Consider the following 27,103-nt stretch of genomic DNA (forward strand, 5'->3'; position numbering starts at 1 on the left):
GATGAAATTTTGCACAAATCATTTGTTTGGCCCAAGGACGAACCCTATTGAAATTGGAGATAATCGGTCAAAATTTAGATATAGCTCCCATATATATCTTCGTCCGATTTGCCTTTTATTGTGCACCAAACGTGAAATATCAATCCGAATAGTATGGCATTTTGCACGTACGATCAGATCGGACCTAAAAATAAGTATGCCCAATTTGATCGAAATCGGTTCAGATATACACTGGTGGCCAAAACTAAAGCAACTTAAATCGCAAAGACAATCAATGTGCTGTAACTTTTACAAAAATAAACAAATCGTAATTATTATTCCAGTTTTAAATGAGGGGTTTAATTCACTTTTAAGAAACTAAAAATAAAATTACAAAAATAATTTTGAATGAAAAATAATATGTGGAAAACTAAAATGACCCAATTTTTGCCTGGTCAAAACTAAAGCAACTTTTGATTTTTTATTTTAAAATAATTAAATTTTGGCTATTAGTCGATAGCATAACCATTATTTTTGATTGCAGCTGCACACCTACGAGGCATTGAATCTATAACACGCTCAATTTGATCCTTGGGTGTGCTTTCCCAGGCACCCCGAATTCTTTAGAAAATGTTGTGCTTATTTATTTCCGAATCTCTCTTGATCTTCCTATCTACGATACTCCAAAGGTTTTATAAGGAGTTTAGGTCAGGTGATTGTGCCGGCCATAACAAAACATGAATTTTTGACTCCCGCAACCAATATTTGACAAGTTTTGATACAAGTTTGGGATCATTGTCATGCTGAAACACCCAAATCAGCCGAATATTTTACTCAGCGTACAGCGTACCAGGGAACAACGTGATGTCCAACACATCTTTGTAAACAAACCGATCCACAACTTCCTTTTTTTTATGGATAGGCCCAAGTCCATAGAAAGAAAAACAGCGCCACGATATTTTTGACCCTCCCTCATGCTTCACTGTACCTTTGCAACACTGCGGCTTGAGTCCTTCATTTTTTGGTCTTCTCACCGTAAAATTTTTCACATCTGAGCCTTTAATATTAAACGTAGACTCATCCCAGAAATAATGTTTTTTCCATTGAGCTTGATTCCACTTAATATTATCGGTTCCGAAAGCCTTTTTGATTTTTTCAGATATAAATGGTTTTTTGATGTCTTACGGACATGCAGACCAGCTGCCACTACTCGTCTACGCACTGATCTCCAGTTTATTTCCAAAAATTGCTCTCTCACCAATCCAGTTGAACTCTTAAATGGTTGTTTTTTATTTTTCTCTCACAATTTGTGGATCAGTACGGGCTGAAGTTTTTCACGGCCTTCATCCGTTATAGACGGTTACTACTGATCCAGTTTCAAAAAACCGACTTAGTATACAGAAATAATTATGAAATCACATAAATATTTATGAAATATTTCTCGGAAATCATTTTCTGTGATATGTTGTTTTGACAGCCACTGATAATTTGCTGTTTTATTCAGGTACTGTATTTGCTTCTAGCAATTTTTAAAACTTTTTTTGGCAGTACTTAAAAAAACGAAAAGAAAAACACATACTATTGTAAAAAACTTCTCAAAAAGGATTTATGACAAGCGAAATTGTCGAAGGAAGCAAAAAGCGATAAATATCACAGTAAAAACAACTGAAATTGCAGCGGTTATATGAATGTACAACAGAGTTGCTTTTGTTTTGTCCAAGCCAAAATCGGGTTAATTGACTTTACCAAACATTATTTTTTATATAAAAATGAATTTTGGTTTTATGTTTTAGGTTTTTTAAAAAGTGAATAAAATACCTATTTTAAAACAAGAAAAACTTTCTCATTTTCTTAATTTTTGAAAAAGTTACAGGGCATTCATTCTCCTTGTAATTTCAGTTGCTTTAGTTTTGGCCACCAGTGTAGCTATAGCTCCCTTATATATTGTTCATCCGATTTGCTATTTTTGTCCTCCGCAGCCGTAATATGCACTCTGTAACAACAATATTTGGGGAAATATATCAAATACAGCTCAGAAATACATTTGCTAAATTCTATCGAGATCGGTTCAGATTTGGATATAGCTCCCATATATAACTTCGTCCGATTTACCTTTGATTGTGCACCAAACCTCTAATATTTGCCCAAATAGGATAAAATTTGGCACTTACGACCGAATTGAGTCTATAAGCCAGTATGTCAATTGTCAAATTTTTTTTTGAAGATCAGTTCAGATATAGCTATAGCTCGTATATATACTGTACATCCGATTTGTCATATTTGTTACCCACAGCCGTAATATGCACTCCGTAACAACGATATTCAGGGAAATATATCAAATACAGCTTAGAAATATCTTTACCAAATTTTATCGAGATCGGTTCCAATTTGGATATAGCTCCCATATATATTTTTATCTGATTTCAAATTAATTGTGCACCAAATGGGCAATACAAGTCCGAATTTAAAAGATACAAATGCTTCGGCATATTGAGTCCTTTGAACTTTAAATTATAATTACAATCATATCGTGTATGATTGAATTCTCCCATAAAAACTTTTAATTGTTATGCGCAGCTCTACTAAATTAGCAAAGTGGTGTAGGGTATCATAAAGTCGTCCCCGCCCGACTTTAAGGCTTTCTTTACTGGTTTAATATACAGAGACTTGGGATAAATTTCCTAGGATTTCACCTTTATTTTAATTTTCCAATGAAAGTTTGATCTTACAGTACGTTTACATATAATGGGTTAGCCCACTGGATTTGGATTAAAATGGCCATGCCCATTACTTACACTTTAAATAAATCTTCTTAAAGCAAGTTAACTCTAGAAAAAGTTGTAACGTAAACATGGCATTAGGCTTTTTTAATTTGGTTTCGATTAGACTTTAAACTTCAGTTTAGCAATTTATCTGACACTTGTGTGTACTTTTTTGAGGGGTGAATGCATTTTTTTATTTTTATTTTCTGTTTATTTTTATTTTCTATTAATAAAAACGGCTTGTGGATAAAATTTTATTAAAATGTTGACAATGAAATTTTGACCCATACATGAGCTGCGTAGATTGTATTTTGTTGAAAAAAAAATATATGTGTTTTTAGCAAAGTTTATTTAAGAAATAATCACCCACAACAGCCAGAGAGGCAACAACCTTGTTGGATATTCCCTGTTTGCTGTGATATATTTGGACAAAAATAAAAGAAAACAACATACAGTCAAACATGGCTGCACCGACATTTTGCTTTAAAGCTCGTTAAAAAAAGAACCTACACCAATTAGGGGAAATGTCAAAATATGTTTACTTTTTACTATTTCTTTATCTTTCGTTCTGTCATTCCAACCACAATAAGTGTTTTGACAACTAATCTAGATGATAGCTGCGGTACCTATTGGTAGTGCCGTGTAAAGAACCTATAAAAATGTTGTGTGCGGTTTTAATCCTAATGCATTTCAACTGTTTATATTTATATATACGTGTTCGCTAAATCCATGTTGGACTGTAAAAGCAACTTCTTTAATTTTTTTATTTGTTTATATTTTTTCCACCAATAATATGCATACCAAACAGTAGAAATGTTGTTGCTGTTTACTTAAAGAATATACCGAATTTGTTTGATGACAAAAGATACACGTTGTCAAGAAAATTTCAATGCCAATCATATATTAAACATTGTAGGGCATATTAAGTTCGTCATTCCGAAATTATAATTTTACAACAAAGTATATATATTCTTCTAAGACGTCCGTCTGTCTGTGTGTCTGTTGTAATCAAGCTAAAGTCCAAACGAATAAAGATAGAAAGCTAAAATTTTGCACAGATCAGTCTATTGTCTGCAGGAAGGTGAAGTTCGATGATATCGTTATTCGGTATTTTGATGATTGTAGCCAAATTTTTCAATGGAATTGTCTAAAAATCAACATCAGGAGTAACTTCTGTGTGCGGAAGACAATTGTCTATATACGTCTACGATATCGCATATTCCCCATACAACGGTACCTTCCTATATTCGGTTTTTCTTGTGAGTACTTTGTCCCCTAGAAGAGAAATGTCTGTATAAGTCCAAGATTTCGTATAGCCCCCCATATAATGGTGTCCCCCGATATTCGGTATTTTGATGATTTCAGGTAAAAATGTTCAATGAAATTGTCTGAAATTCTACACAAGGAGTTCTTTGTGAGTACTTTACCCTCTGGAAGAGAAATGTCTATAGGTCCATGATATCGTATAGCCCACATACTACGGTATCCCCTGATATTCAATATTTTTATGATTTTAGGGAATTATTCACCGGAGTTGTTTCAAAGTTCGTATTTAGAATTCGTAATGGGAACTACAGTATATGACAGAAAATTGTCTATGCAGGTGAAAATCTTCGTATAGGCCTCATATATCAGTACCTCCCTATTTTCAGTATTTTGAAAATTTTAGCGACATTATTCACCGGAATTCTTTCAAATTTCGTATTTAAAGTTCCTAATAGGTACTACAGGCTATGCCGGAAATTTTCTTCGTATATCGCCCATATAATGGTACCTCTCTATATTCGGTATTTTGATTACTTTAGCTACATTACTTACCGTTTTTATACCCTACAACACTATGTGTTGGGGGTATTATAAGTTTGATTGGGCCAAAAATTATGTAACACCTCGAAATATTGATTTCCCATATAGGAAAGTATATATGGATCTTCCTAGCTCGCCGAGCTGAGTCGATCTAGCTATGTATGTCCGTCCGTCCGTCTGTCCGTCTGTCCGTCTGTCCGTCTGTCCATGTTAATTTGTAATCACTCTACAGGTCGCAATTATGGCCCGATCCTTACGAAATTTTGCACGAAGGTGGGGTTAGGGTCAGAATAGAAGCCTATTTCTTTTGGAGATGATCCCCAAATGTTTAGGGGTTGAAATGGACCAAATACTGAAAAAATGTCGGATTTTGCAGTAGCTATACAGGTCGCAATTATCGATCAATCGACGCGGAATTTCGCATGTAGCTAGAGTTTAGGGCTGGGAAGAAGCCTACCAATTTGGGTGGTCATCGGATAATATTTAGCGGGTAAAATAGACCATGTCTTTTGTGTTGAAAAAATTGAAAATTTTTCATTAAACCGTGAATTTTTTAAATCCCGGCGAAATCGCAAAGCCATGACAAGGTTACTTCTGACCTTTACATTGATGTTAACATCCAACAAATCGGATATATAGCAAAATATGTGCGATATATATGTCTATCAAAGAAGATATGCTTGAAAGATCTCTTATATGTCGAGAACGGCTGAACTGATTTCGACAGTTCTCATTAATTCTGAATAGCCTCTTGGCAGGAAGGAAAAAACGTCTAAAAAAATCGCATAAAAATATCTCTCTAAAGATGAAAATATTGGTTTTGTAAAATTTTCTCATATTTTTTCAATTTTGTCATATTTTTGGCATATTTTCATTTTGAATTAAACATTTGGTAATATTTCTACAGCTAACAAAACTAAGTAGTTAGGATATCAGGATATCATATACAGATCGCATTTATGGCCCGATCCTTACGAAATTTTGCATGGGGATAAGATGAGGGTCAGAATAGATGCCTACTCTTTTTGGAGATGATCGCTATATATTTAGGGGTTGAAATGGACCAAAAAACTGCCAAATTGTCAGCAGGTCGTAATTATCGCCCGATCCTCACGCACATTTGAATGGGGGTTACCGCACATTACAAAAGCCAAGCAGTTTCGGATGGCCATCCAAAAATATTCAATGTTTGAAATAGTTTGCCAACTTTTGTAGACTAAATACGAAAATGTCCATTCCAGCGACATCTACCAATAATTTGGAAATGAGCAAATTCGTTTAAGTTGCTATTATCCGAAAATTAGAGAACGAAACATGATGGTTTTCTTTTATTATTTGTCACAATATCTTGTGGGGCTCTTTCGAGTATCTCGCCTATATAAACTGTATGGTTTATTATAGTGTTGTAGGGTATTCAACGGTCGGCCCCGCTCGACTGTAGCCTTTGCTTACTTGTTTTTTTTAATTTTCGTATTTGAATATTGTAATGGCTTATGACAAAAGTAGCCTATTCAGGTCCACGTTTTCGTATAGACCTTAATATAATGGCTACATACAGTATTTTTAAGATTTTAACAGAGTTTTTAAAGGATTTTATTTTTTTTTTTTTGAAATTTCCAAATTCCAATTCGGAATTAAAATTTCGGCCCGTCGAACTTACTGCTTTTTTACTTATTTTATTTTTAAACTAATATAAAATTGCAGTGTATTTTCCTTCTTTGGATTGCAGACAAATTGTTTTGTTTTGACAAATTAGTTGATAGCTTGCAGGTTTTAAGAGGGATGCGGTCTGTTTAGTATTGAGAGTTTTCTTACAAAATATAACAAAACTACAAAAAGAGCTTAAGTAACAAAAAAGTTTATATTGGGAATTCATCGACTTCACATAAATTCGCAATATAAAAATAACAAGTAAAAAAACATTAAGTTCGGCCGGGCCAAACTGTTAATACCCTCCACCTTAGGGTAAAAGAAACATTAGAAGAAATGTGGCAAAAACCATTAAAATGCCGAATATCGGGAGGTACCGTTATATGGGGGCTACACCAAAACGTGGACCTATAATTACAATGTTTCGCCACACGAAATAGAACCCATTATGACCCACAAATACCAATTTTTAGACAAATCACTGAAAAAATGTGGCAAAAACCATCAAAATACCGAATATCGGGAGGTACCGTCATATGGGGGCTATATCAAATCATGGACGCATGCATGCAACGTTTCGCCACCGAAGCTGGAAGCCATTATGACGAACAAATACCAATTTTCAGACAAATCCGTGAAAAAATGTGGCAAAAATCATCAAATTATGGAATATCGGGAGGTACCGTTATATGGGGGCTATACCAAAACGTGGACCTATAATTACAATGTTTCGCCACAAGAACTAGGACCCACTATGACCCACAAATACCAATTTTTAGACAAACCAGTGAAAAAATGTGACAAAAACCATCAAAATACCGAATATCGGGAGTTACTGTTATATGGGGGCTATACCAAATCATGGACCCATACATGCAATGTTTCGCCACCGGAGCTGGAATCCATTATGACCAACAAATACCAATTTTCAGACAAATCCGTGAAAAAGTGTGGCATAAGTCATCAAAATACCGAATATCGGGAGGTACCATTATATGGGGACTATACCAGAACGTGGACCGATATATCTCATTTTCAATACTAACCATCCTAGACACAATGCAAATAGCTCTGCTAAATGTTGGCGCTCTACGTCAAATAATGTGGGCTGTATCGTGATTTCAACAGACAGACAGACAGACGGACATCGTTAAATCGACTTAGAATTTTATGCTGATTATGAATATATATACTTTATGGGGTCCTAATCTGATCCGATCTCGATAAAATTTCACAGAGGTAATTTTAAGTTATAAATTATCTATAAGCATGTGGGGGACTTAAAACCCCAAATCGGATGAAACATATATATGGGAGCTATATCTGAACCGATTTTCACCAAATTCGAAGTACTTGTTTCTAGGATGAATTATGTCGGAATTGCCAAAAATTCAGTCCATTTGGGCTGATATTAGCCATTTTGGTGATATTGGCCGAAATCTCTTGAAGATATGGGAGCTATATCTAAATTCAAACCTATTCTCACCAATTTCAATAGGGTTCGTCTTTGGACCAAACAAATATTATTTGGTGAATTTCATCTCAACCGGATAATAAATGCGGACAGACGGACGGACGGACTGACTGACATGCAAAAATTGACTTAGAAAGTAATTCTATGAAGATCTTCAAAAGTAACCATGGGTCCATCACGCTTCCTTCTCCATGTTACAAACAAATGCGCAAAGATTTTCAAGTAATTTCATAATTTTCAAAATATTTATCATTACTAAAATATCCACTCTCTCTTTGGAAAACAGCTGATTTATGTTTGGATTACTCTGTGTATATGTATGCGGTGTGCACTCGATTTATGATAAACAAAAGACACCACTGTCTGTCTATCTACGCAACAACATATCATTTGGGGTACAAAAAACCATAAACGTGTGGAGAACCTGATGAAGCCCCCAACAATTTTCGTATAAAAATAATAAATATTTAACATTTTAACTGACATTTATGCCTGAAAGATTACATACAGACGAAAATTAGATTTGATTAGTGGGTACTCAGAACCGCATGAAAGTATATAGTGTAGGTACATATGTTCTGTGCTGTTCGGTGGCAGGCAATGCTGCTTTTTACTTGTTGATAATGGAGTAGCTGAGGTTGATTGGATGTGTGCATGGACGGATGGATGGGATGGTTGAATGTGGGGAACTTTGCGGAGGGGGTGTTTTGTTTTGTGGCGTTGCTAAACTTTTCGACTTCTATGTATCACGTCGACGAGACAATGCATGGCATGCATGCCCTGACTGCTTGCATTTACACTTTTGTCGTTGTCTTTGGATCGGCGGAGGTGGTGGCACACAAAAAAAAGCATGCGATCAATTGCACTATTTTCTTTCTTTATTTCATTTATTTTTTGTTGTTATTTTTTTACTTTTTTTACCGATTCCAATCGAAACCTTTACAGCTTTCTTCAATGCACTTAGTAGTATTATAAGAAATCATTGACGTTGTTGCTGTTGAGTCGTAAACACTTTTTATAAATTTGTTTAAATAAAAAAAGAAAACAAAAAACACTGCCACAGCAAATGTTGAAACCGCAATCACTGTAATCACACAAAACACTAGACAAGACGACGAGGAGACAGACACATCGTCAACACGGCAGTCAGTATTATTGCTTGTTTTACACTCTCTACTAACCAAACAAACAACCGGAAAACTGCTGCAAATCGCCAAAGACAGATTTAGTATTTTGAAACAAATATAAAAACCGGGAGATGCGGCGTAGCCAACCCAGTTCGAACAGATCTTAACCGATCGACGCTTCGAAAACAACTGATGGATTTTAATTCGAACAAACATTGTCTGAAATGTGTGGTTTTTCGTCATCGTTTAGGCCACTCTCTCCAAATGGGAAAGACACTCACACAGAGAGATAAGTTTACAGTGGCCCAAGGTTGTTGAAAAGAGGTAAAAACCATCTTCGCTGTGCGGAAAAATAGGGTTAAAAATGTAGATTATGCTCTCGTGTCTGGAAAAGTATTAATTGTAACAAGTTAAAATGCAGAAAGTTCGGACGGGCCGAACGTTTAATACCCTCCACCATTTGCAACGAATTTGGAAATTTTCAAAAAATAAAATCCTTAAAAAATTCTGTTAAAATTTTAAAAATACCTTATATAGCCGTTATATAGCCATTACCATATTCAAATTCGAAACTTGAAATAAACGGTGAATAAAGTAGCTAAAATCATCAAAATATCGTATATAAGGAGGTGCCGTTAAATTGGAGCTGTGCGAATACCTGGACCAGCATAGACAATTTTCTGTCACAGGCTGTAGCATCCATTACGAACTTCAAATACCATATCTCAAACAATTTCGGTGGGTATTGTACCTAAAATCGTCAAAATACCGAATATAGGGAGGTACTGATATATGGGGCCTATACGAAGACCTGGACCCGCACAGACAATTTTCTGTCACAGACTGTAGTTCCCATAACGAACTTCAAATACCAATTTTGAAACAATTCCGGTGAATAATTTCGCTAAAATCATCCAAAATACCGAATATAGGGAGGTACCGTTATATGGGGGCTATACGAAGACATGGACTTGCACAGACAATTTTCTATCTTAGAGTGTAGTATTCATTTGGAACTTCAAATACCAAATTTGAAACAATTCCGGTGAATCATGTCGCTAAAATCATCAAAATACCGAATATCGGGAGGTACCGTTATATGGGGGCTATATACAAATGTGGACCTACATGGTTCATTTACGAACTTAACCTGCCTACTGGAAAAATAAACATGTGTCCAAAATTTTAGCCATCTATCTCAATTCATTCGAAAGATAGCGTGATTACAACAGACAGACAGACGGACAGACAGACAGACGGAGATCGCTAAATCGACTTAGCATTTTACGCTGATCAAGAATATATATACTTTGTTGGGTCTGACATGAGTATTTCGAGGTGTTACAAACGGAATGACAAAGTTAATACACCCTCCATAGTATGGTGGAGGGTATAAAAATTACTACAAACTGTTCGAAACCCCAGAAGTCCAGCAAGTAAGAATAAGTAAAGCGAGCAAATTTGATAGTAAGGTTACAGAGAGTTTGCGAATTTGTCTACTTTTTAAGGTGAAGTGTTTAAAGTTTCAGACAAAAATTTAAAAATGTTCATAATTTTTCAGATTATAAGCATTCTTTATTGTACTGAAAACTATAATCAAATTCCTAAATTTACAATAACCAGTAAGGAAAAGTCAAAAGTCGGGGGTGGGCCGACAATATGATACCCTACATCACTATGCATATTTAGTAGAGCTCCCGTAGCAAAAGAATTTATTTGAAGTAGATCATAACACCAATCAACATTTGGCTTTAGATCAGTTACAGTTAGGTTTCAGAGGGAACTATATATATATATCCAATTCTGAATCGATTTTCACTAAATTTGACTGAGACATTTTAATCTTTTATAGTAAATAATATTGCTATAGAGTGCATGAGAAGGATTATATGAACAAGTAAAAAAACATTAAGTTCGGCCGGGCCAAACTTTTAATACCCTCCACCTTAGGGTAAGGGAAACATTAGAAGAAATGTGGAAAAACCATCAAAATACCGAATATCGGGAGGTACCGTTATATCATGTACCTATACATACAATGAAACAACGGAGCTACAACCCATTATGACTACAAATACCAATTTTCAGACAAATCCGTGAAAAAATGTGGCAAAAATCATCAAATTATCAAATGTCGGGAGGTACCGTTATATGGGGGCTATACCAAAACGTGGACCTATAATTACAATGACTCGCCACACGAACTGGGACCCATTATGATCTACAACTACCAATTTTCAGAGTAATTCTTGAAAAAATGTGTCAAAAATCATCAAAATACCGAATATTGGGAGGTACCGTTATATGGGGACTATATCAAAACGTGGACCTATACGTACAATGTTCCGCCACACGAACTAGAACCCATTATGACCCACAAATACCAATTTTTAGACAAATCAGTGAAAAAATGTGGCAAAAACCATCAAAATACCGAATATTGGGAGGTATCGTTATATGGGGACTTTACCAGAACGTGGACCGATATCATTTTCAATACCAACCATCCTAGACACAATACAAATAGCTCTGCTAAATTTTGGCGCTCTACGTCAAATAATGTGGGCTGTATCGTGATTTCAACAGATAGACAGACAGACGGACAGACAGACAGACATCGTTAAATTGACTTAGAATTTTATTCTGATTATGAATATATATATATTTTATGGGGTCTACGACGAATATTTATGGATGTTACTAACGGAATGACAAAGTTAATATACCCTCCTTTCCAAGGTGGAGGGTATAAAATATATATTGGAACCGAGTACTACAAAATGGAAACGTTAGTCCCGAAATTCACTCCATTTCGGCTGACATTAGCCATTGTTTGCACAATAAAAACTGAAATCGGATTAGGGATATTTTGAAGCTATATCCAAATCTTAACTGATTGCGATTAAATATCATTGCTGTCGAATTGGATACTACGAATTTGAGGGACTTAAACACCATGAAACATGTATATGGTAGCTATAGCTATATCTAAACCGATTTTCTCCAAATTTGATGTACCGATTTTTACTAAATTTGACGTACTTGCTTCTAGACTGAATTCAGGTCATTTGGACTTACATTAGCACAATTAACCCGAATTCGGTTGAAGATATATAGGAGAGCTATATCTAAATTTGATCCGGTTATCACAAATTTCAATAGGGTTCATCCTTGGGCCAAATAAATATTGTTAGGAAAATTGCATCTCAATCGGGTAAAAAATAATAAAAAAAATTAATTTTATTCACATGGTCATACGGACGAACAGACAGACTGACATGCATAAATCGACTCAGAAATGATTCTATGAAGAGCCTCAAAAGTAACTATGAGCAGCGGTGCTCAAAACCGTGTTCTAGAACATGAACAGAAAAAAGAGATAATTTAAGAGAAAATTAAAAATCTGTTTTTCTTTATATTTTACGATTCAATTTAATTACTTTTAACATGAATGTTTGCCTAAATAATTTATAAAGCAAATGGATAAAAAATATTTGTATAAATAATGACTTAACACTGTTTTGTTCTTGATTTAAATAAGCAAAGAGAAATTTGACTGAAAAGAGATATTTCTTTTTGAGCACCCCTGCTATGAGTCTACCTCGCCTCCTACTCCCTGTTACAAACAAATGCACAGAGACATAATAACCTTACCACTATGTGGTGTAGGGTATAAAAACAATTAAAATAAACCTTAGAATACAAAGAGTGCTAGCACACGGTTTTGACTTATTCACCAATAATATGATCTGTGTGGTTGGTGGTTTTGCTGTTAAAGGTAAACAAACGGAATCCCTGTAAGCTATCAGCTGATTTGTTTAAACAGCTGATTTAACAGAACAATTGTTTGTACTTTTGTAATTATTATACAAGCCAAAGATAATTTACTATTTCACTATTGGGAGAAACGAGACGTGAAATGAGAAAAATATATAGTTCTGTGTTAGCGGAATGTTTCTTGGAAGACGTCCCTCGTGTTTAAAAATTGACTGATGAATAGCACCCGGTATAACACTTTCTTCCGGGCTTGGAAAGGTATTGGAGATGATAATGGTGGCAAGGCTAAATGAGACTTGTTTTTGGCATATATATAGTTTTCAGCGGGAATATCTGTAGGTATCTCTATGTGTTTCATTTGGAATCTCATAATTGACTCTCTTTTTCGGACTTTGTTAGACTCTTTAACTACAAAATTCTCGGTCCACAGGTGTGGAGTGAGATTGGAAATTATAAGTCTACGTCGATGATACTGAATGACAGATTTGAGTACTTGGGAATACCCATTACTTATAAATAATAAGACGTGTTATGTCAACTGGATGATTAGGACTACCATGGGTATCATATACCACAAAGTCCTCACATATAGGCTGACAATTGCGTTTAGAAAGATCAGCGATCAACTTCGCCTGTCCTGAGAGAAGTGTTGAAGCTGGCGCCCAACAGCTTCAACACACTAATTCAAATATGATGCTTTTGATCTCACCAACGAGTTCATGTCCTTCCTCATTAAGATTGCCATCCAATTTTCCACCTTCGAAAGGTATATTAAGTTTGCCGTTCCGTTTATAACTCCTCGAAATATGCATTTAAGACCCTTGCTCAGCGCGAGATTCTATGTCGATTCAAACATGTCCGTCCGTCTATGGAAATCACTCTAGCTTCCGAACGAAATTAAGAAGGTTGATAAAATTTTACTCAGATGTGTTTTAGGTCTGCATGGTTTTTCGTATTGGATATTGGTCATATAGCACCCCATTTAACAGGCAGATTTAAAGTGTTTTGGGTTTTTTCGTCACAATTTTGAACCGAATTTGCTGTAAATTGCGGAGAACTGCTCATATAGGTCTTTGTTTTGAACCGAATTTGCTGTAAATTGCGGAGAACTGCTCATATAGGTCTTTGTTTTGGTATAGACCACATAAAATGATTTTTTTCGACGGAATTGTTTCTAATTTGGTATTTGGATTTCGTAATGGGTATCCTGTTTTAGAGGTATTTTTTCAACAGAAATGCTTGTGAATTTTGCAAATTTCTTCCAATTGTAAATTGCGGAGAACTGCTCATATAGGTCTTTGTTTTGGTATAGACCACATAAAATGATTTTTTTCGACGGAATTGTTTCTAATTTGGTATTTGGATTTCGTAATGGGTATCCTGTTTTAGAGGTATTTTTTCAACAGTAATGTTTGTGAATTTTGCAAATTTCTTCAATTGGCGAAGAGTATTAACAATTCGGGCCGTCGGAACTTAGCTGCTTTATTACTTGTTTTCCTCTCTTTCCTTATACAAAGTTCGCAAGGTACGTAATTCGTTCTCAATTCGTTTACAACATTTTCTGAAATTTTTTTATATAAAAATAAAATAATTCAATTTGTATGTTATTAGAATTTAATTAAGAAATAACAAGAACACAATTTTTATTATCTCCTCAGAAAAAAAAAATATTTTGACAGATGTCTATCCTGTTGAATTTGAAAATAGGAAAAACCAAGAATATTTTTTCAGAAAAAAAAAATAAAGATATGAATGAAAAGTTCAAATCAATGATAAAACGAAAAAAATGAAAATATATTGTCTTTTTTGTCTTTTCATATTCGGGCGTATTTCATTCTTTTCCATTCAAATTGACATAAAAATTAACAAAAAAAAAGTTTGAACAACCTTAAATTATGAACAACGTGATTTTGATATAAAACTATAATGGCCAAATGTACTAAATCCTAATTGAATTTGTGTTCAAAATCCTTACAAAACAATATTTGTTTGCTCACATCATTTTTTTCACCTTGACCCACTGTATGCATGTAAGTATATCTCTCGCCGGTCGCAAACAATCTTTGTGGTATTTTTTATGAGTCTTCTTTTTTTTTTGCTTTCGCTCGCTCCCTATTCTTCGTTATGTTTTGTTTCTTACCCCACCATGGTAAACATTGCGAGAAATGGTGATAAAGTAATGCATTGTTGTGTCTTTTGTACATGTGGTTTAGATGTTGGATGACGAGGAGGAGGTGGGTGATGCAGTTGTTGTTATTGTTGTCATTATAATCGAACAATGACTCCCCCTTCTATAACCAGTGAATCAAAAACTGCATGTTATGTGCGGTGCTATTAAATTCTCGGTTGGCTTCTCGGGTTTTATCGTTGAAGAAGTCGTTTTTTTGGTTTGACACACATATCCACGCACTAAACAAACAATGGAACCCAACACCGTGATGCAACAACACTATGTCTTGAACTGAACACACATTGATCGTCGCAGTAGTTTTCGACGATATATTGTCGATAATAATGATGATGACGATGCTGTCAGATGATCGAGAGAAAGTGAGAGTGAGTTTGGAGAAGAACTGAATAGTGTGGGGGGATTCCAATTGGAATGATGAGTTTTTTTGTTTGACGGGTGATTAATCATGTTATCGGTCTACAAAGTATGGAAAGATTGTCACACAATTTTTTCTTTTTTAGTTTTTAAGAGTATTTACTTAAGGATTATTGGAAAAGAGAATCAGGGTTTTTAAGAATTAGTTTTAAAAGAGTACTAAAGCTCGTGGATTTTTTTAGAATTATTTTTAAACCAAAATTGCAGATTTTAAAAAATGTTCTTTTAAATAAAATCGAGGTTTTTAATGAATATTTTTTAAACTAAAATCGTGGATTTTTAAGAACTTTTTAAGCTATAATTGTGGATTTTTAAAAATAATTTTCAATAATATTTTTGGAGCCCATAATAGTGGATTTTTAAGAAAATTTTTTTGAAGGCTAAAATAATATTTTTGAAGCTATAATCATTAATTTTTAAGTTTTTTTTTAAAGACATTATCGTGGATTATCTATATACAGATAAAAAGAGATAAAAAATACTGCATTAAAGTCAAAAGCCACAATTTTTACATTTTTTTTAAATTTATTGAACTAAAGCAAAAATGTCGGCAATAGCATCAACTTTTAGAATAAGTTTAGATTTGTTTCGAATTGGTCACCTTTGGCACGAATTATGGCCTTCAAACGGCCAATGAAAGCGTCACACGCTGCCCGAATGTTGCTCTGCGGTATTTGGGCCCATTCCCGGCAAAGCACTTGCTTGAGGTTATCGACACTTTGGTATTTTTTTGGTGCCAACCTTGCTTTCCAAAATACTCCAGACACAATAGTCCAACGGATTGGTATCCGGAGATTTTGGTGACCATTGTGCGCTGGAAATGAAACGAGGAACCTTATTTTGTAACCATTCTGAGTGCTGAGTCCTGTTGGAATGTCCAAGGTTTGCGTGCCCAAGACTTTAATACACCCTCTATTTTCGCTATAATATTCGGCATTTATTCTGATGCCACGGTCGATAAATACGAGCGCAGAGCAACCATCGGCTGTTATGGCGGCCCACACCCTCACCATGGCCGGCGCTTGAGTTCTGATGGCCAACCGAAGGTGCACATTTTCAGCTGACCTCTTTGGCAAGTAAACACGATAATTTTGTTTGTTTACAAACTGCTGGTCAACGAATGTTTTCTCATCGGAGATCGGAGAAACCCAAATTCGGCAGTTCACCACTTTCGGCCAAGCGAAGCAACTCTTTAGCTCTTTTGAGTCTATTTTCTTTCTGTTGCGGTGTAATTTCTTGCACCTTTTGGAATTTCAATAGCTTCACCCCGAACTCATTTTTCAATATTTGCCGAATGGAATATTGCGATATGTTCAGCTCACGAGTCATTTTTCGGCCACTGTGACGCCGGTTTCGATCAAGTCACTTCTTTACTTTTCGAACCATTTCTGCTGATGTTACTGTTTCCTTCCGTCCACTTCCTTGACGTCGGGCTACGCTACTAGTATCACGGTAATGAGCGATTGTACAAGGCACAAAAGATTTTTTCACATTTAAATGGTGGAGCGTTCTAACGATAGCCACTTGTGGTTTTCCAGCCAAATATAAAACAATCACACTATCACGCTTGAATTCCATCGCGAATAACTTTTTTTTCTGGAAAATTCTCACTAAAATGCTTTTGTACGCTTGTAAACAATGAAATGAGCTGTCAATGGAATAATTTTAACAGCTGGCGGCCGAGTGGTTTGGAAATGACAGCCGTCTGAAGTTGGTTGCAGTTTTTTCATCTCACCCTGTATTTATGAACAATAATCGGAACTGAAATGATCTATTTTTATGAGTAATTTTTGAAGGATTATTTAGAGTTTTAAGAATTTCCCAAAACATTTTTTGCAACGACTAGTGGAGCTATCATTTTTTGCTTTTAGTTTTCAAAAATATTCTTCAAGGTTATCATTTTATTTGTTTGTTTGTGTTATCATTGATCGTCTGTGTTATTTTTCAATAAAATGAGCTTAAAATAAATGACCCACTATACGATTAGATTTTGCAAAAATATTTGGTTTCAAGGTTCTGTTTGGCAAATAAATTGCCAAAAATAAATGGTACGATTTTGAGATTTGAATAGAGTTAAAAGTGAATTTCAAAAACACCCAACGGAAAAACATAAAATTAAAATTTATTCGTTATATTTCACCGGAATAGTACACTTATAAATAGCATCCGGTATTATGAAATGTAAAATTAAACCTTCGATATTTGTCTTCAAATTGTTACCTTTTAATTATTGTAATAATGATTTTTTTTACCCAATATCCCAAAAAAAAACCTGAATGGTTACTTAAATGTTATTCTACTTTAATCTGTGTAAATGTGTCATCACAATTCCATTCATAAATTTATGTCGAATGCGTCACACTTTTGTTATCACTTCCGTGCACCGAAAAATTCGAATCATTCCAAAAATAACGTGGCTCTTAATTAGCGTCAATTGGTATCAATACACACACTGTGATTGCTTGAACAAATATGTACATGAATGCGCACACTTGTATGTGTAACACATGTGTATTTTTTTACTGATAGAATTTATAATTGAAAGGGTCCTGTTTGAAATCACGTTTAGATTCCCATGTCCAACATATGTAATTATAAGGCAAGATAAAAACATTTTCCAATAAAATACCAATTCTTAGCTAAAGATGACATCAAAATCGACTGGAAAAAATTAATTTTTGAAAGCTATCTCCAGAAAAAATGGCGCCCAACATTGACTGAAATGCTGTTTTTTTCCTAAAAATAATGACAATGAAGGAGCTTTAATGAAATGTGTCAAACAAAGACATCAAAGCGGAATAATTTTAATGGCGACGCCGGTTCCTGTTTACACAAAGCGGCCGAAAAATAGAAAACCCTTATTAATTTTTATACCCTACACCACATAGTGGTCAGGGTATTATGTCTTTGTGCATTTGTTTGTAGCAGGCAAAAGGAAACGAGATAGACCTATAGTTCCTTTTGATGATCTGCATAGAATCACATTCTGAGTCGATGTATGCATGTCCGTCCGTCTGTCAATGTATTTTTGTAAACAAAGTACAGGTCGCATTTATTGCCCGATCCAGATAAAATTTTCCACAGATCATTTGTTTGGCCCAAGGACGAACCCTATTAAAATTGGAGATAATCGGTCAAAATTTAGATATAGCTCCCATATATATCGTCGTCCGATTTACCTTTTATTGTGCACCAAACGTGTAATATCAGCCCGAATTGTATGGAATTTTGCATATTCACCCAAATTAGGCCTGAAAATAGGTATGCCAAATTTGATCAAAATCGGTTAAGATATAGTTATAGCTTACATATATATTGTTCATCCGATTTGTTATTTTTGTCCTCAGCAGCCGTAATACGCACTGTGCAACAACAATATTTGGGGAAATATATCAAATACAGCTCAGAAATACATTTGCCAAATTTTATCGAGATCGGTTCAGATTTGGATATAGCTCCCATATATAACTTCGTCCGATTTACCTTTTATTGTGCACCAAACGTCTAATATTTGTCTAAATGGGATGGAATTTGGCACTTACGACCGAATTGAGTCTAGAAGCTAGTATGTCAAATTTGGTGAAGATCAATTCAGATATAGCTATAGCTTCCATATATATGTTTCATCCGATTTGTTATATTTGTTACCCACAACCGTAATATGCACTTCCTAACAACGATATTCAGGGAAATATATCAAATACAGCTCAGAAATATCTTTGCCAAATTTTATCGAGATCGGTTCAGATTTGGATATAGCTCCCATATATATTTTTATCCGATTTTAAATTATTTGTGCCCCAAATGGGCAACACAAGTCCGAATTTAAAAGATACAAATGCTTCGGCATATTTAGTCCTTTGAACTTTGAATTATAATCATAGCTTGTATTATTGAATTCTCCAATAGTGGTGTAGGGTATCATAAAGTCCCAACTTTAAGACTTTCTTTACTGGTTTTTTCTTTGCTGAATATAATTTTTGCATAGAAAAACTTTGCTAGGGGTTTTCCATAGAAACACTTGACTGAATTTAGTCTTCCCATAGAATAATTTTGCCTTATTTAATGAAATTTTTGTTATTCAAGGAATAAATTACCGATTTAGGGGTTTCCATGGAACAATTTTTTGAATGGAGTATATTTTTTTATTTATAGAAAAACACTGCTAAATCGATTTTCTTACAGAAATACTATACAAATTCAGCATTTCCATAGAAAAACTTTGCTGAATTAAATTTTAATAATAAGAATTTTATTTTTTTCCTACCGAACAACTTCGCAAAATTATTGGGTTAAAAAAAAACAAACTTAACTACTTATCCAGAGACACCCAATTGTATTCTTAGTTATTCCACTGTTCATGAAGCTTAAAGGATCTGATAAGATTGGCCTTTTATTTTCAATACTTTTCAACCTCCTTCTGAATCAAATCAATTATTGTCTGAAGTAGAAGCTCTTGGCAAAACTAACACATAGCGAGCGATTGAAATTGGTCTTCAGCATCTGTATTCTCGGTCTTTGCCCGAGGTTTTTTATTTCAAACATCGGACATATATATACAATTGTTCACCACCTTCTCCATTGTTAGTGTCAAAAGTTTATCTTACGAAAAATCCCTCCAAATTAAAAGTAACAACAAAATATTTATTTATATAATTTTAATTGAATCAATTTTATAATTTTAATGAAATTCTTCCTTTTGAAGCAATACTTTGTTGTTTTTCAATTTGGTAGATTTCTCGATAATGTAATACACTAGTGACATCTATTGACGAATTGTTACAATTTAATGTACCATCTTATTGTATTTTGTCTTTGCTTTGACACTTCTCTATGCCCACTTAAACATTTTCAGCATTGGCTGTACTTCTCAAACCTATTTCATTTTATTAGGAGCGCCTAAAGATATGCAATAGAAAAGTGCAGTTAACTCAATCCCCTATTCAAATAACATAGATAATTATTGTTAATTTTCTGAAAACTGTGTTCACTTGATTTTAATTGTCTGATGAAAACTAGCAAGGTCAAAACTCATTGCATATCGTGAGCCAAAGGTACCTTCATAAAGCCCTGAAGTTCTGAATAAGCAGTTAGTGCATTAAAAAGGTGGTCGACAACAACTGTCTTTCAACGACTAGGCATTTTCATTTGACTCTCCTCCAATCAAAATTAACAAAAAAATCCCAAAACTTTCGCAATTATACATTCAAAAAAATTCCATTCAGACAAAGTTCTACAGGTCTAAAAGCATTCTTGATCACTTTTCTAGGCATGAATTATTATATATTTTAAAATGGCCATAACTCATTAAATATCGAGATTTCTGCGTTTTTAGCTATTATTTGTGATCACTTTTCTAGGCATGAATTATTCAATATTTTAAAGTGGCCATAACTCCTTAAATATTGAGTTTTCGGCGTTTTTAGCTATTATTTGTGATCACTTTTCTAGGAATGAATTATTGAATATTTTAAAATGGCCATAACTCCTTAAATATTGAGTTCTCGGCGGTTTTAGCTATTATTTGTGATCACTTCTAGGCAAGAATTATTGAAAATTTTTGGCGTTTTTAAGATATTATTTGTGATCACTTATCTAGGCATGAATTTTTGAATATTTTAAAATGGCCATAACTCCTTAAATATTGAATTTTCGGCGTTTTTAGCTATTATTTGTGATCACTTTTCTGGGCATGAATTATTGAATATTTTAAAATGGCCATAACTCCTTAAATATTGAGTTTTCGGTGTTTTTAGATATTTTTTGTGATCACTTTTCTAGGAATGAGTATTTGAATATTTTAAAATGGCCATAACTTCTTAAATATTGAGTTCTCGGCGTTTTTAGCTATTATTTGCGATCACTTTTCTAGGCATGAATTATTGAATATTTTAAAATGGCCATAACTTCTTAAATATTGAGTTCTCGGCGTTTTTAGCTATTATTTGTGATCACTTTTCTGGGCATGAATTATTGAATATTTTAAAATGGCCATAACTCCTTAAATATCGAGATTTCGACGTTTTTAGCTGTTATTTGTGATCACTTTTCTAGGTACGAATTATTGAATATTTTAAAATGGCCATAACTCCTTAAATATTGAGTTTTCGGTGTTTTTAGATATTTTTTGTGATCACTTTTCTAGGAATGAGTATTTGAATATTTTAAAATGGCCATAACTTCTTAAATATTGAGTTCTCGGCGTTTTTAGCTATTATTTGCGATCACTTTTCTAGGCATGAATTATTGAATATTTTAAAATGGCCATAACTTCTTAAATATTGAGTTCTCGGCGTTTTTAGCTATTATTTGCGATCACTTTTCTAGGCATGAATTATTGAATATTTTAAAATGGCCATAACTTCTTAAATATTGAGTTCTCGGCGTTTTTAGCTATTATTTGCGATCACTTTTCTAGGCATTAATTATTGAATATTTTAAAATGGCCATAACTCCTTAAATATTGAGTTTTCGGGGTTTTTAGCTATTATTTGTGATCACTTTTCTGGGCATGAATTATTGAATATTTTAAAATGGCCAGTACCTCCTTCAATATTGAGTTTTCGGCGTAGGATATTACAGAATGAGTTAAAAAAAAAACGCAACAAAGTCGAACGATAAAATTTTTGTCCTTTTTTTTAATTTTATTGAACGAAAGCAAAAAATTTCGGAAATAGCATCAAATTTTAGAATAAGTTTAGATTTGTTCGAATTGTTCACCTTTGGCACGAATTATGGCCTTCATAAGGCCAATGAAACCGTCACACGCTGTCTGAATGTTGCTCTGCGGTATTTTGACCCATTCCCGGCGAAGCGATTGCTTGAGGTGATCGACACTTTGGTATTTTTTAGTGCCAACCTGAATTTTTAAAATACTCCAGACACAATAGTCCAACGGATTGGTATCCGGAGATTTTGGTGGCATTTGTGCGCTGGAAATGGAGCGAGGAACCTCTTTTTGTAACCAATCTTGGGTGGCACGTGCTGAGTGCGATGGTGCTGAGTCCTGTTAGAATGTCCAAGGTCTGCGGCCAAAATGTTTGCGTGTCCAAGGCTTTAATACAGCCTCCAGAATATTTTCCATTTATTCTAATGCCACGGTCGATTAATACCAGCGGAGAGCGACCATCGGCTTAAGCTGACCTCTTTAACAAGTAAGTACGATAATTTTCTTTGTTTACAAACTGCTGGACATCGAATGTTTTCGCATCGGATAAAACCGAATTCGGCAGTTCACCACTTTCGACCATGCGAAGCAACTCTTTAGCTCTTTTGAGTCTATTTTCTTTCTGTTGCGGTGTAAGTTCTTGCCCTTTTTTGAATTTAAATGGCTTTACCCCGAGCTCATTTTTCAATATTTGCCAAATGGAATATTGCGTTATGTTCAGCTCACGAGCCATTTTTCGGCCATTGCGACGCGGGCTTCGATTAAGTCGCTTCTTTACTTTTCGAACCATTTCTGCTGATGTTGATGTTTTCCTCCGTCCACATCCTTGACGTCGCTACCAGTATCACGATAACGAGCGATGGTAGGAGAGACAAAAGATTTATTTACATTTAAATGCTGGATCCACATTTTTCAATGGAATTGCATTAAAATCCACACAAGGAGTTTCCTTCGTGTGTTTTACCCCCTGGAAGAGAATTGTCTATTTTTAGTATAGCGTCCATATAACGCAACCTCAAGATATTCGGAATTTCCAGGATTATTCGCCAAAATTGCGTCAAATTTCGTATTTGAAGTTCGTAATGAGTACTACAACCTATGACGGAAAATTGTCTATGCAGGTCTACGTCTTAGTATAACCCCCATACAACTGTACCTCCCTTTATTCTGCATTTTGATGATACTAGCGACATTATTCACCGGAATTGTGTCAAATTTCGTATTTGAAATTCAGAATCGTTAGTACAGCCTATCACAAAAAATGATTATCCAGCACCACTTTTTCGTATAGCCCCTATATAAAAGTTTTCATTTGAGCAATATTTTCGACGGTTTTTTTTTAAACTTTTTCAAGTTCCTTCCAAATGGTGAAGGATATAAAAAGTTCGACCCGGCCGAACTTAGATTCTTCTTTACTTGTTTTTTTTTTTTATTTCTGGCTGTCGGTCAAACTGACTATACTTGTTATGCAGTTTCCTTTTAAAAATAAATTCCAAAGTTGCATTATTTTATTAAATATATATTTTATTCAAATAATTTACACTTACATAACTATATCAATAAATAAATTAATTAAATTAAAATGTTCTTCTTTTATATAAAAAATATTAATCACAAAAATAATCGTGATGCGACTTAAAACTTAATACATCTGTGACCACTTTATGGTGTGCTTGGGGTTGGTTACATCTCTGTGAATATGGGGTAGAATTTTCCATGTTCAATATATTTCCAAAATCAAATCATTGCTATCTATGTACAGTTGGAGTTGGGAGTATGGAGGAGTAAATAAGTAAATACTATATAAGACATGTTTTTGTTTTCAAATAGATTTTGGTATAGAACAGTATCTGACAAAATACTAACGCAATTTATAAATAAATAAATTATTACGACTTGTAGAGATACCTAAAAAAAACATAGTTGCTTTGTCGAAATTCGTTACGCTTTCATTGCCTTTTGTTGCTGTTGTTGTTGCCGCCCCAAATTCAGAGCTTCCAAATCGTCTTGGGTGAAATCTTCTTCTTGGCTGCTTACCAAGGCATCAATACGTTTGATTAGCTGGGATCCTGAAGGTTCTTCCACCTCCTCATACTCGTATTCATCATCAAAACCCAATGCCGACAGATCATCTTCATCGTCATAATTGGAGTTGTCCTTATTGCCGGTTATGCGCGATTCTGGCAATTGGTCATAATCGAATATTTGTCTGGTTTCCCTTGGCAAATATTCGGTGGTTACTTTCATCAATTTTCCATCATCTTCGACATAGTCATCATAATCTTCGGCCTTGATGGCTTGCAGTTTGGTACTGACACGAGCCTCGATTTGCGGCTCTTGAGTATTCATGGTTATGGATTTGAGTTTGGTGGTACCATTTGCAGGGGGTTTATTTTGTGCTTCATTTACTAATGCGCTTGAGGATTTCTGTTCCTTGAGCAAGGACTCAAGAGAGGAATCCAAAAAGCTGAGCAAACCCTGCATGGCTGTGGGTGCAGTTAGGCTAGGCTTTTTCATGGCATCCAAAACATTTAAATTGTTGGGACTCAGCTTTTCCTCTTTGACGGGGGATTTAGAGGGTGTTTTGCTTTCTTTTGTCGGCGGCGGTTTTTCAACTTTGGGCTTCGGAGTTGTGGGTTTTGTTGTCGTGGTCGTACTTGCGGTGGTGGGTGAAGTGGTAACACTTATTTTGGGAGCAGGCTTGATGGTTGCCTTGGTGGTTGGAGGCTTAGCTGTTGTTGTGGTTGCAGTTTGCCCAGGTTTAGTGTTGGGCGCCACTGACTTCTTTGTGGGTGTGGCCTCGGCTGGTTTTTTGGTGGTTACAGGTTTGATTTTCTCTGTTGAGTTTTTAACGGCAGTAGTGCTTGGCTTACTTGTGGTACCTTGGGGTTTTTTAGTAGTCGAACTGGAGGTGGTTTTCGTGGTCACCGGTTTAACCGTCGTTGAGGTTGTTATCTTTTCCATGGCTTCAGTGGTTTTGGTATGCAAATGTTTGACTTGGAATGTCTCAGGTGTTCCCCGTTTCTCATTGGGATCGGCACGCCGCACAACAGGTTCCCGGCTCGAAATGACTGGCACAATTTTCGGTTTATGGGGATCCAATTCATCCTTGCCATATGTCTTGACCTTTGAATGACCTTCAATGATTAAATACATTGGTCCCCGCAATGGCTTTTCGGGTTGATTGTAGTGGGAGAACAGCGAGTCAGTTGTCATTTTAATGGGAGCCACAGTTGGTCGATAGGACAGATTACTGGTGTTGGGTATGAGCAAGCGGGTTGGACTCAAGGTGGTTGTGGTCCTGGGTACCTGGGTTGTGCTGGTACTGGTGTGAGTATATATTGGTGGGTATGTAGGAGCTGTGACATATGTGGGTGTAGTACTACTGCTACTGGTCATGTAAATTGCTGCTTGTGTGGGAATAGGGTTGGTGGTTGGGGTTGTAACAGGTTTGGTGGTGGTTGTCGTCGTTGTTGTGACAAAGGAAACGGGAGTATATGTACTGCTTACTGGTGTATTGGCTGCCACCAGAGGCTCAAAATGATGATCCATTTGATGCGGCCTCATTCCAGATTCAATGTGATAGGAATGCGATGGTTTGATTGAAACTTCACTGTGATAGCTGTTGGGCGCCATCGAGGGTTTCACAGTTTTTACCACTTCCTTTTTCAGTAGATCATGGAGCCATGGTTTTCTAGAACTTGACGAGGAGGAGGAGCTTTTGTGGCCTGATGCGGAACCCCTTATGGAATTAGGAGAATAATATTCATGGCTACCACCACCCATTGCCATGGGAGTGTGTTGCATGCTGGGCCTGGTATAGGTCAAATAACTAACTGATTCTTGATGATGGGCATCATGGACCTGACCATGACTTGGTGCCGAGTAATGTTGTGTATGAACCATTCCCATGGGGTTGGCCATGTGATGTGAGGGCATAGATGTAACCATTGAAGAAGCCGGACTGGCTGCATGCATCCAGGGTTGGGATGATGTTGAGGATAACATATGATATGGTTTGGCGTGAACATTCATGGAAGCCGACATGGGCGGGGAGCTAACATAGGAATGATGACCACCATTACTGGCTGGCATTTGATGTCTATATTCGCCATGAACTTGTGGCTTCATCATGTGGCCCATTGACATATGGGATTGGGATGGAGACTGTTGGGCCTGTGAAGCTGAAGCTTGTTGGGGAACATTGGGTTGCATTGGTGGTGGCATCAAGTGGGTAGGCAATTGATGGGAATAATAACTACGTCTTATGGATGTATATTTGGGTTGCAACAGTGGAGTTTCCCCCTTGGCATTTTTCATCATATGCTGGCCAGCATGCGGATGCGATGGGTATTGCATGGGGGCGGCTGGAGCACCTCTAATACGATCTCCTGTCACACCCAAAAGTAAAATTTCATTCTTTCCCGGATTGGCCTTTTTCAATTTAGCATCAATGACATTTGAGGAGGCTGCCGCCTCTTCCGTCTTTTCCTTATCCTTGTCCGGATCAGCCCAGTAACGTACTCTATCCAAAGTTGGTGGACTATAATCAAATGTTGGATCATTTTTCAATGGATCACCACGACCAACTGGGCGCCATTCATTGTTATTGTAATCCATACGTGGACTAAAGTTGCGCACTGCAAGAAAGAGAGAGAGAGAGAAAGATACAAGATGATGAACATTGTAATATGAGAAGCTATTGTTGTTGTTGTTGTTACTTTTGTTATGCATAGAAAAACGATTAAAGGAGGCGATAAAAATCATAATTTTTACATATGTTTTCAATGATTATTACAAGCGTGCTATAATTGCCATTTTATTGCCATACAATGCTCTAGAGAGCCTAAGCTTGCTTGCTTGGCTTGGAAGCTGCAATTTGATAGCTTTGGCAAACTGGAATTGTTGCTGTATTTGTTGGTGCTCTTGGCGGTGTATTGAATACATTGCCATTAAGGAAATTGAGTTTGGCTTAGGAGCGAGGTTTTACAAATTTTTTCGACACCTTTAAAGTGTCGATGGTGAAAATTTGGAGGGCAGCTCGGTGTCATGAACTTTAAACAAAGGAAATTAAAGGACATTTAGCAGATTTTTCCATTTTTGTTGTCTTGCAGGTCTAAAAATTGGACCTAGAATAGAGGTTAGTGTAATTTTTTTGACCTTACTTTTTATTTAACCTTATTTCAATTCCATTTTTTCCTGTTAGTTTACACCCTCGAGGAACAGAAATCACGTCATTTATTGTTTACATTTTGC

General features: G+C 35.5%; 2 protein-coding genes across 4 annotated transcripts in view; both read right to left on the reverse strand.

Moving 5' to 3' along the window:
• The window catches only part of LOC101894841 (diacylglycerol O-acyltransferase 1), a 37,986-nt gene extending 22,975 nt beyond the window's left edge, over window positions 1-15,011 (reverse strand). Inside the window, exon 1 of one of the 3 annotated variants that reach the window (XM_059124811.1) lies at window positions 14,716-15,011. In XM_059124811.1, the coding sequence (XP_058980794.1) occupies window positions 14,716-14,779 (64 nt within the window). In that variant the 5' untranslated portion in view covers window positions 14,780-15,011. Of the gene's footprint in view, window positions 1-8,852; window positions 9,008-14,586; window positions 14,621-14,715 lie in introns of those variants that run through there. The other 2 variants (XM_059124812.1, XM_059124813.1) reach the window with 2 other exon arrangements.
• An 8,356-nt stretch (window positions 15,012-23,367) lies between these two features.
• LOC101897322 (mucin-2) overlaps window positions 23,368-27,103 on the reverse strand; it is a 62,356-nt gene continuing 58,620 nt past the window's right edge. Inside the window, exon 4 of the mRNA XM_059124753.1 lies at window positions 23,368-26,487. Coding sequence (XP_058980736.1) covers window positions 23,789-26,487 — 2,699 coding nt within the window. The 3' untranslated portion in view covers window positions 23,368-23,788. The remainder of the gene's footprint in view (window positions 26,488-27,103) is intronic.

The sequence above is a fragment of the Musca domestica genome, unplaced genomic scaffold (assembly GCF_030504385.1).
Source record: "Musca domestica strain aabys unplaced genomic scaffold, Musca_domestica.polishedcontigs.V.1.1 3, whole genome shotgun sequence".
NCBI lineage: Eukaryota > Metazoa > Arthropoda > Insecta > Diptera > Muscidae > Musca > Musca domestica.